The 11357-nt window shown below is 57.4% G+C and overlaps 1 protein-coding gene across 1 annotated transcript; it reads left to right on the top strand.

Moving 5' to 3' along the window:
* The first annotated feature begins 13 nt into the window (after positions 1–13).
* SELPLG (selectin P ligand) lies at positions 14–9604 on the top strand. The gene is made up of 3 exons (XM_079151402.1): positions 14–165; positions 4082–4193; positions 8266–9604. The coding sequence occupies exon 3, from the start codon at positions 8271–8273 to the stop codon at positions 9474–9476; it is 1206 nt and encodes a 401-aa protein (XP_079007528.1). The 5' UTR covers positions 14–165; positions 4082–4193; positions 8266–8270; the 3' UTR covers positions 9477–9604.
* Positions 9605–11357: the final 1753 nt, after the last annotated feature.

Raw genomic sequence — 11357 nt, 5'->3', positions numbered from 1 at the left:
ATTCTCGCTTCCTTCTTTCTCGCTCTGCCGTTGGGGGTTGGCAGGGCCCCGGACCCCGGCGGAGGGCGCACCGCGGGGCCTGGCAGTGTGGGCTGCGCCTTGGCACGAAAGCGGAGAAGCCACTTCTGGGCCCACAAGGCGGCTGCCCATGCTCTGCTGAGCACGGTAAGAGCTGCTTTGCAGAGAACCACAGGGAGTGGCCGGGGGGCCCAAGGGACCAGGGGCCTGCCTTTCGGTGACGAGCAGGTCAGGCTGGGACCAATGGGTCCTTCCTGAGCTGCAGCCCCTGGGGAGGGCCAGCCCCCGCTCGGCGGGCTCAGGATCAGGGGTTCCTGGAATCGGTGGCCTCATCCTGTCTCTTCCGGGGCCTGTGCTGGTAATTTCTTTGCTTATGGCTTCTGCCTTGGGGGCACTTTGGAAGCGGATTTTAGCAAAATCACATGCCTGTCCCTAAAAATTGTCCGAACTCTTCCTTTCATGGGTGGGAAACTGAAATCCAGAAAGGCAAAGGGATTCGCTGAGAGGCAGAGCCAAGACCAGGTCTGGAAGGGTCCAGAAAGGAGGAGGGGGTGCGGGATCCGTCTTGAAGCCGCATAAGTTTTGAAGCCATGAAATTATCATCCTGTGACACTTTCGATAGGATCGGGAAGAGGGGCTAAAATATTGACTAAAATATTAAAATCGGGTCACTGTCGTTGGCAAAAGGAAATAGTGAAAATATCAATTAGCAGACTCTTATTCATTTGAAGCCGGGGTACATCAGGGGCGGTGAAGGAGAGTAAGAGGGGCTGGGAGACGAAGCTCGCAAGCGCGCACGCACAGCCTTCTGGTTGCCTGGAGTCCCTGGTCCTTCGCTGAGCTTTTTCCTCCTTTCCCATCTCTGACTTCAAGCCCCCCATGGCCTGGCCTCTCAGAGGGCAGGGGGCTTAAGAGGCGGCTCCCAGGTCTGGGCACCAGAGCGGCTTCCCTGGGGCTTGCCCGCGGGCACGCCTGTGTGAAGGACACCCCCTCACTGGCCTTGGCCTCCAGCCAAGCGAGTGGAAACCCAGAGAGCAGCAGGGGCCGGGCCACCTGCAGGGCCAAGCGCCCTCTGAAACATCAGCTGGGCCCAGAGCCAGGTGGGCTGGGCCTCACCAGAGCACCTGGAGGGGGGACTGTGCCCCCTTTACAGATGAGAAAACCAAGGCTCAGCCGGGAGACGCTGCTCCTACAGCCGTGTGGCTAGGAGGTGGCTGAGCTTGGGCTTGCCACAGCCCCGTGGGGACCAGCCCTGGCCTCTCAGATCCCGCTGCTGACCTGGAGCAGGAGGATGTGGGCCGCCGGGCAGTGGCCGTGCCCATGCCTGTGCCCAGGTGTCTTCAGAAAACCATCACCTTCCCTTTTTGTTTTTTTTTTTTGGTACCAGGGATTGAACCCAGGGACGCTCAACCACTGAGTCACCCCCACACCCCCGGCCCTTTTTAGTTTTAATTTTGAGACAGGGCCTTGCTAAGTTGCTTAGGCTTCACTAAGTTGCTGAGGCTGACCTCCAACTTTCGATCCTCCTGCCTCAGCCTCCCGAGTCACTGGGATTACAGGCGTGTGTCACTGCACCTGGCCCACCATTGCTCTTTAAAAAAAAAAAAAAACTCTGTATATTTTTAGTTGTAGGTGGACACCTTTGTTTGTGTTTATTTATTTTTATGTGGGAACCCAGTGCCTCACACACCCTAGGAGAGTGCTCTCCCGCTGAGCCGCAACCCCAGCCCCACCAGCGCTTTTAAAGTAAAACCAGCTGCGGGTCTCTTCAAATTCATTTGTGCAAAATACGAGGACTCCTGTACAGGAGGCCAGAACATTGGGCTTCCAACAGGTGAAACGTGGTTCTTGGGGAGAAGGAGCCCCCCAGTCCACCCAACGCTGGGCTTGGGAAGGGCCACGGAATATCAAGCAGACCTGCAGCATTAAAATGTCATAGGCTGGGGGGAAGTTAGGGGGCAAACTGAGGTTCCCGGATGGAATAGGGAGATGAGGAAAGCAGACTGGGAAGTCAGTCGACGAGGGACGTGAACAGTCTGGAGGTGGCTGGTGGCTCTGCAGTCCTCTGCTGGGGACCTGGCCTCGGGGCCATGCCCATTCCTCAACGGGCATCCACCCAGCCTGGGGGGCCAGGCCTGTTGGTGCTGGGGACCCCGGGGAGCACCTGCCCTGCAATAGTTCACAGCCGCAGCGCGGGGAGCCAGGGCGCCAGCCTCTGGAGAGGGGCGCGCGGGAGGACGCCCCGGTTCCGCCCATCAGCTGTGCGGGGCGGGCGGCACAATCAGCGACGCAGCTGGGAGCTGACGGGCCGATGTGCTGCATTTTCAGAAAACATTAGAAAAGTGTGAAGACCCGTAGGAGGGTGGGTGGTGCCGAGGCAATCCGGGACGGCTTCCAGGAGGTGGTGCTTCTGCGCAGAGGCTGCGGGGAGCTCTGGAGGAAGTCACTCGGTGTCCTCATTTCGCGCAGGGCGCGTCTTGGTTCCCGTCCCATCCGTGGGACCGCGCGAGCTGGTAACTCTAATAGCTTGTGCCCAGGACTCAGAACAGCGCCTGGCACTGCTGTCTGCCCTCCACACCCCGAACGGGCTTCTGCCTCTGAGACAGAGAGGTGGAGATGTCACAGCCTGCCCCAGGGTGCGAGCTTCCCTGGGAAGGAGTCCCCTGTCCTAGGCCGAATGGCTTTTATTGAGCCCCGTGTGCCAATCACCCTACATGGACCGTCCCCCTCCCGCCCTCCAGACCCCCCCCAGCAGCAGGGCCGCTGCTGCCCTTATACACGTGGTCCCCCCTTTTGGAGGCCTCGACTGGGATTTTGCACAGGGCGTGAAAACGACAAATATTCAGTAGAATCTGTACTTGGATTTTAAAATTTTGATCTTTCCCTGGGCTGATAAAAAGGGCCTGGCGTTAGGTGAGTTTGCCCAGCTGCGGGCTGATGTAAGTAACTCTTCAGTGCATTTCTGATTTGTGATTATTTGCAATTGACCATGGGTTTAGGGGACCTAACCCCACTGTAGATCAGGGGCGTTTATTCCAGATGAGATACCCTTGGTTCAGAGAGGGGAGTCAGGTTGCTCAAGGTCACACAGCCCGTGCAGGGACGGCGTTGGGATTGGACCGGTTTGTGCACCTCAGACCGACCTACTTGTTGATGGGGGGGTTCCCTTATCTTGTGGCTGCCTAACCGCCCCCCCACTCCCCCAGAAGCTCAGGCCTGTGGATTCGGAGATTCCCAGAGGTGGCCGCCGGGACTCGGAAGGGGAGGTTTCCTGAGCATCTCGGGGGCTGGGCGAGGGCTCCTTGCTCCTGCCCGCGGCCTGGGCGGGGCAGAAGCAGCTGGGTTCAGGGCGAGGCAGGAAGCAGCCTGGCCCACTCTCCGCACCTCACTTCGAGACCCGAGCGCGGCGGGGCGGAGCCCGGGGAGAGGCGGGCGGGGGCGGGGCCTGGCAGTGACCCCGCCCCCTAAGCCCTCTTTCCTCGCGCGTGTCCTGGGGGCCCTAGACGGTAGCCGGTGCTGCGCGGAAGGCGAGCGAGGTCACCCAGGGAACGAGCCGACGAGACGGGGACTTTATTTCTCCACCACTTCGGTTACGGCACAATACGTTGATTTTTAGCGAATATCCAAGAGCCGGTCCCCTGTCTGCCTGGCTCCGTGGGTCAGCTCTGCTTTTCCCTCTCGGGCTGCGTGGTCTCCATGGCGACGCAGCATCTCATCCTTCCTGCCCAATGGGCTGATGGCCTGGCTGTCTGCCCAGCCCAGGCCTGTCTCGGGCTGCGAGGTCTCGTCCTGGTCCAGCCCAGGATGGCAGGGACCAACCCTGGGCTGGGGACCTTCAGTACTCATACTGGGAACATCTGGGACGAGCTGGTCACTCCAGGCAGGCCCAGGCAGGGGGATTTGGGCTTTCCCAGAGTGCCACGTCTGATCTCCACAGAGGAGGCCTCTGCTGTCACCCGGACCCGAGCGGCTCTCCTGGCTGCCCACCGTGGAGCAGGGAGGTGGCCTCTCTGTATTGTCCCTGAGTCTGCAGCCTCCCATTCTTCTGTTCCTCTGCCTGCAGCCCTGAAGAGGGTCTCCCAGATGACATTCCCGCTCCTGGAAGCCAGCATCAGGGACCTTCCGCGCAGCATCCCCCTCGAATCTCGCTACTGCTCTTGAAGCCCATTCTACAGGTGAGGAAACTGAGGCTCAGAGAGGGAGGGGCGACATGCTCAAGTCAGTAAGTGGGGGTGAACTGGGGTCCAGGCCCTGCTTCTCCCCTTTACCCTTGGCCACCCTGGGCGCGAGGCATTGTGGGCAGCGGGTGGTGAGCCCGCCTTGGGTCCCTAGCTCTCCGAGGCGGGCCCCAGAGCGGGAGGGCTGGCCTCGCCTTTCTGCCCCTCCCTCCCTCTCGCTTCCAGGAAGCAGCTGAGGGCTCTGCCTTCCAGGAACTGAGAACTGCCCCGTGGGGGCAGCGGTTAGGAACCGGTGACTCTGCCTGGTGGCTTCTCCTCTGGTCCCCAGGCCCAGAGAAATGGGGCCATGGTGGGGCCACGTGTTTTTCTAGCGAGTAGGAGCTCCGCTCCAAGTGCAGAGAAACTCCGCCCCTCTGAAGGCAGGGTGGGAGGAGAGATGCATGCGCATGTTCGTTTGTGTGTGTGCCACATTTATTAAGCACCTACTGTAAGCCCCAGACTTTTTTTTTTTTAACGTATCTTTATTAGTCGTTGATGAACATTTATTTATTTGTACATGGTACTGAGAATCGATCCCAGTGCCTCACACATGCTAGGCAAGCGCTCTACCACTGAGCCACACGCCCAGCCCCAAGCTCGGTACTTTTGAATCCATCTTCTCATCGCATTCTCTCAATGACTTTACGAGAAAGTTCACACAGCTTGTAGGAAACAGAGTTGGGACCTCTTTTCGTCTGATCCCATAGTCTGTTCTTTCAATCCTACACCTTATACTGCACTTGCTAAATAGGGGACTGAACTCTTTTGCGAGGCGCCTTCAAAGTCCTTTTTCTTACTCTGCCCTCTCTCCCCACCTGGTCCCCCACCTCCAGACACAAAGGCACAGGCTAAGCCTTCTTCCGACAAGCATTTGTCTCTTTTGTCTCCTCAAAAGCCTTCCTGAATCCTTACTGGGTTCCAACCCCATCTCGGCCACTCACCTGCTGTGTGTCTTTGGGAAAGTTGCTCCACTTCTCTGAGTTTCAGTTCTGTACTCCATAAAATGGGGATCACTGTTGGGGCCAGATGTGTCTGCTGGAAAATCATGAAGTTTGGTGTAGAAAATTCTTTTAAGAGGTGATTGGATTTGCATTTTAGAAACCCAATACAATTCTAACTGGCACATGAGTCAGAGGGAGCCCAGAAGCAGAGGGCCATGGGTAAGTTCCAGTCACCCAGTGACCCTTGAGCAACTGCTCTCTCCTCCAAACCACGGGTCGGAGGGTGAATGGACTAAGATGTCTTCTGCGGCCGTGCAGAAGCCAGTGAACACAGCCGTCACTCCCCACGGGGTTTTCTTTTGAAATGTTTTCTTGCGATGCAATAGAGATGAAACACGAAAATTTACCATTCTACTCATTTTTAAGTGCAAACGTCAGTGCCATCGACCACGCCCACGGTGTCCTACCCCGATTCGCGCCTGTTCCCCACACTCTTCCCGGCGCTCCATCCGTGAGCAGTAACGCGCCCTCCTCTCTCCCCTGCGCCGGGCTCTCTGCGGGATCCAGATCCTGGGGAAAGACGGGTCTCCTGATTGGGCGGTCCGGCTGGTTCCGCTGGGCCTGAGCTTTCCAGCACCGGCTGACGTGGAAGCCAGTGCGCTAACCCCAACCTCACTCCCCTCCGGGCGGCTGATCTCCGTCGGGGACACGGCGCTTCTCCTTGTGAATAAGGCCCCAAGGAATCTGATCAGCCCGCACCCGTCCCAGTCGCTCCTTTCAATTCCTGGGAGTCGGTGCCTAGGACTGGAATCCTGGGGCCTAGGACGATTCTTTCTCCAGCTTTTGGAGGAACCAGCAAGCTGTTTTCCATAACGGCTGCCCAGTTTTCTGTCCCCACCAGCCACAGAAGAGGGCTCTCGTGGCATTTCCTTGTCAACAGTTGTTATTTCCCATTTTTTCTTACAGCTATTCTGGAGAGTGTGAAATGACCCATAATTTTGACTTTATTAATCAAGAAAAAATAAAAAGCTCAGTGCAGTTTATATTAAAATTTAAAATATTTTTTGGAAAAAGCATGCCATAAATAAACCAAAAGAATAATGTTATGTTTGGGGGAAAAATTGTAATGCAGGTGATAGAAAAAAGTCACATGTATATAAAATAATATATATAAAAATATATAAAAAGGTTCAAAATGACAACAGTCCAAAAGACGATTAGACAGTGAATACAAAAACTCAAACTATTATAAATACTCAAAAATATATGACAAGAAATGGGTATGGTGTTGGACACCTGTAATCCCAGCAACATGGGAGGCTGAGGCAGGAGGATCTCAAGTTCAAGGCTGGCCTCAGCAACTTAGCAAGACCCTGTCTCAAAGTAAGAAATAAAAATGCCTGGGGGTGTAGCTCAGCAGCAAAGCACCCCTGGGTTCAGTCCCATCTCCCTCCCCCCAACACAAGATATTCAGGGACACGAAAAGCACAATAATAATTTAAATGCATCCAACTGCCAAAAATTCAAGGGGACGATGATACCTGTTGCTGGACACATGGGGACAAGAGGAGGGAAGTGTATTGTTAGGTGTAGTTGTGGCAGCTTTTCTGTAGAGCAACCTATAAATCTCCATTAAACATTTCAATTTGGCTGCCATAGGGTGCAGGAACCATCCGTCAGGTGGAGGAGGAGGGAACCTTCGTCCATGCCAGAACGTTCACTGTAGCCTCACTTTTAGAGGCCACACATTTTGAAGTACAGTGATTACTGCCATTATGACGGTAATAGCATATAGTCTGTTCACACCACCACAGAATTCTCACGGGCAAGGTTTTGAATTCTGGAAACACCAGTGAGCGCCAGGGACAGAATAAGAGCCAGGAGCCAGGAGGAGAGGCGTCCTCCTCCCTCGACCCCTGGAGAGAAGGACAGCGCTCCCCTGCAGACAAGCCTGATGGTGTAAGCTCCCGGGGACTGGGCTGTTCTGAAAGGTCCACGTGTCCTCCTGGTCCCAGAAGGTGCAGTGAATGGCTCTGGGCCCTTACGGACTTACGGGGGAGGTGGACTGGAAGAACCAAAGCCCTGGACCCCTGGAGAGCTTGCCACGCAGATGTTTTGCCCACATCATGTCATTCTATCCTCAGGGCAGCCCGGGGGTACGCCCTCATCCCCACTGTCGAGGAGAGGACACGGCCAAAGGAAGCAGGACCAAGCAGAGACGCCGAGAGAGAACCGGGCAAACAGGGACCCTGAGAATTTGCGGGAGCCGAGGGGGTGGGAGTTGAGATAGGAGAGGTGGGCAGAGGGGTGCAAGCTCGGGCAAGGGCCGGACTCAGAGGCCTTGATGTCTGACCAGCAGCTTTACCTGGACCCCACCAGAGGGTGGCGACCTGTGCATGTACCCTCTGTTGATCTCTCTCTCTCTCTCTCTCTCTCTCTCTCTCTCTCTCTCTTTCTCTTTCTCTCTCTCTCTTTGCAGTGCAGGGCATTAAATCCAGGGCCTTATGCCTGCCAGGCAGGTGCTGTCCCACTGAACTATGTGCCTTGCCTTTTATTTTATTTTATTTTTGAGATAGGGCCTCACTGACTTGTCAAGGCTGACCTCAAACCTGCCATCCTCCTTCTTCAGCCTCCCCAGTAGCTGGGATGGCAGGCATGGACCCTGTGTTTGCCTGGCTGCATGTTTATGTCTTGATGAGTTGAATACAGGTACGACTGTGCTCTTAGGGTAAATTGTTAACATCCACAACAATAGGAATTAAGAAGGGAAGACGTGAGATGTTAATAGGACCATAAGCTCTAAGACTCTCTTCCTCTACCCCCATGAATTATCTTGCCCATAAATAAAAAGTTTTAGCCAAAAAATGTTAAGGACACGGTGAAGTTTCTTTATACCTTAGGGAGGATCCTGGATGATTTGATGCGTGTTGATAAATTGTAATAGTTGCTGCCGCTGCAGGGTCCACTCTGTCCAGGTGCATCCTGGCTGGTGGGGACGCCTGTCTCAGGCAAGATTGGCTGCCAGGGGAGGAGCTGGGTGGGTCCAGGCGGGAGGTGTCCTGACGTCTGTCTGCCTCCGTGTCCTCCAGGTACCATGCCCCCACACCTCCTCCTGCTGCTGACCCTGCTGGGCCCGGGCAGCACCCTCCAGCTGCAGGGGAAAGCAGACACCGCAGCTCCAGCCCCGCTGCCTGCTCGGGGACGGAGACAGGTCACCCTGGAGGACTACGAAGACGAAGACTATCCCTTAGAAGCCACAGACCCTCCAGAAACACTCAACAATTACACCAGGAGTGTGGCTGCAGACCCCCAGCTTCTGACTACAGTGGGCACCTCGGAGCAGAGATCTTCTGCAGGGCCGGGGACCCCCGAGCCAGCCACAGGGCCCTCTGCTGGCCCGGGCGCAGGAGGGACAGTGGCGGAGGAGCAAAGCACAGAAACGGCCACGCTGCGGATGCCAGGCACAGAGCTGACCTCTGCCACGGCTCCCATCACGGGGGTTCCAATGACAGAGGGAGCTCTACCCGGGGAGGACCTGTCCACAGGACCAGCAGTCACCCAGGCAGAGACCACTCCGCCTGGAGCCACGGAGGCAGAGACCAGTCCACCAGCTGCCACCCAGGTAGAGACCAGTCCTCCTTCAGCCACGGAGGCAGAGACCAGTCCGCCTGCGACCACCGAGGCAGAGACCAGTCCGCCTTCAGCCACGGAGGCAGAGACCAGTCCGCCTGCGACCACCCAGGCAGAGACCAGTCCGCCAGCGGCCACCCAGGCAGAGACCACTCCGCCTGCGACCACTGAGGCTGTGTTTGTGAAGGCTGTGGTCGTGGAGGCTGAGTCCACAGAGCCGTTCGCCGTGAAGCCCCGGTCCACGGAAGCCCCCGCCACCCCTGTGACTTACCAGGGCGCCATCGCCACCACCCGCTTAGCGCAGAGCACCTTGCAAAGTCGCGAGGTGGGCCCGCCTGGGAGCCCCGCGGCGCCCAGCCCCGGCGGCGCCTCGGGCCTCATCCCCGTGAAGCAGTGCCTGCTGGCCATCCTGGTGCTGGCCCTGGTGGCCACCATCTTCCTCGTGTGCACGGTGGTGCTGGCGGTCCGCCTCTCCCGCAAGGGCCACATGTACCCCGTGCGCAACTACTCGCCCACCGAGATGGTCTGCATCTCCGCCCTGCTGCCCGACGCGGGCGAGGGGGTGCCCACCACGGCCAATGGGGGCCTGCCCAAGAGCCAGGGCCTGAAGGCCGAGGCGGCGGAGGACCACGAGGGCGACGATCTCACGCTGCACAGCTTCCTGCCCTAGCCCCACGGCCGCCAGCCCCTCGTGCCCACCCTCAGATCTGGCCTTCCCGGGAGACCTTGGGGCTCGGGGTCTTTAGGGAAGGGACTTTGGCTGCCCCCAATGGGGCCCCAAGCAGCCAAGGTCCTGGGGCCACCGAGGACTGGCCAGCGGGCCGCCTCCTGCCTCGGGAGCCTGGCAGCCCCGGGAACCATGGCAGACAGCCTCGTTGCCAGACCCTCCCCACATCCCTGGTCCGCATGTGTCCTGAGGCCCCTTTAAGCCTCTGACTTCGTCCCTCTTCCAGGCCCCTAGAGCCTCCTCCCCACTCCCACCACCGCGTTCCTGTCTTGTCTTCTTTTTCTTTTCTGGTGCCAGGGATTGAACCCAGGGGCGCTTAACCACGAGGCCCGGTCCCCAGTCGCTTTTATGCTTTATTTAGAGGCAGAATCGCGCTGAGTTGCTCAGGGCCTCGCTAAGTTGCAGAGGCTGGCGATCCTCCTGCCTCAGCCTTCCGAGCTCCGGGGGTGACAGGCATGCACCCGTGCCCGGCCCCCACTGCTCTTTTCTTCTGGTTGCCACGGTCGCCGTGCAGAAGGGGCATTTCGGAGAGTACTGAAGAACGTCAGGTGACTGAGCCCATCTGTACCCCAGGAGGCGCTGCTCGGGTGGCCTTGGGCAGGTTTCTGGGGAACCAGGGCGAGGCCTCAGCCTGAGAAGGCTGGGGTGGGGTGGGGGTTGGAAGATAGACCTGTCTGGGTGGCTGTGTGGACCAGTGAGCTTCCATCTAGTGACACAGGAACCCCATGTGCTCCCTCTCACCGCCCCCTGTGGCTGCGGTTCAGGGTGGGCTCTGTCTCCTTCTCGGTAGTATCCCTCTCCCACCCGGGACCTGGCCCGGAACAGGCACTCAATAAATGTGTGATGAACGAATGCGCGATGGCGGAATCCTTCACGTGTCCAGGCTGCCGCCTCCAGGAAGCCTCCTCGGCATCCTCCATCCCTCAGTGTGAAGGGCTGGCTAGATCGCAGCCCTTTGCCTCTGGCCCCAGGCCCCTTGGGAAGCTCATGAAAGGCTCGACTTCCATATTCGTTCCTGGGCCACGGGGGCCTCTTGACCCATCCATGAGCAGCTAGGGAGGTCTCAGGCTGTCGGGAGAAAATAAGGGGCCGTATTCACCTACAGAACTACATTTCCCCAGGCTTCAGACAAAAGTGCCTCTATGCGTCCACGCTGTCCTTCCTGGAAGGCCACCTGACTTCTTCTTTCCACGTGGGGCACGTCTCCCACCAGCGCCCAGGGGCAGCTCTGGGCTTTCCCTCAGCTTGTAGGAGGGGTTCTTCAAACTTTGGGGTCATCAAGCCTTTTCTTCAAGGGCCCGTCGGTCAACATTTGATGTAACTCATAAATGAATGCGTGTGGCTGTGTTCTAATAAAACTTTATTTACAAACAGGTGGCAGGCTGGATCAGGCTCTGTAAGTTTTCTGACTTCTGATCTCAACGTCGGGTGACCAGCCTTCCCAGGTGACCAGGCATCCTAGTTTGCCTGGGGCTTTCTGATTTATTTATTTGTTTATGTATTTGGGAACTGGGGATTGAACTCAAGGGTGCTTAACCAACTGAGCCACATCCCCAACTTGGTCTCGCTGAGTTACTTAGGTCCTCATTAAGTTGCTGAGGCTGGCTTTGATCCTCCTGCCTCAGCCTCCTGAGTGCTGGGATTATAGGGGTGCACCACGGCACCCATCTCCCCAGGGGTCTCGTCGCGGGGTCCTCCTGGAGGTTTCCTTTCCCTGAGGGCTTCTTTCCAGAGGATGCTGTGTGACTGCACAGGTTTGGCTTTCCTTCTCTGTGGGAAGAGGGCAACCCTCCGCAGCTCTCTGCTCCAGTCTCTGTCCACAAA

This window comes from Sciurus vulgaris, assembly GCF_902686455.1.
Source record: "Sciurus vulgaris genome assembly, chromosome: 8".
NCBI lineage: Eukaryota > Metazoa > Chordata > Mammalia > Rodentia > Sciuridae > Sciurus > Sciurus vulgaris.
This window is presented reverse-complemented; position numbering and strand designations above follow the sequence as displayed.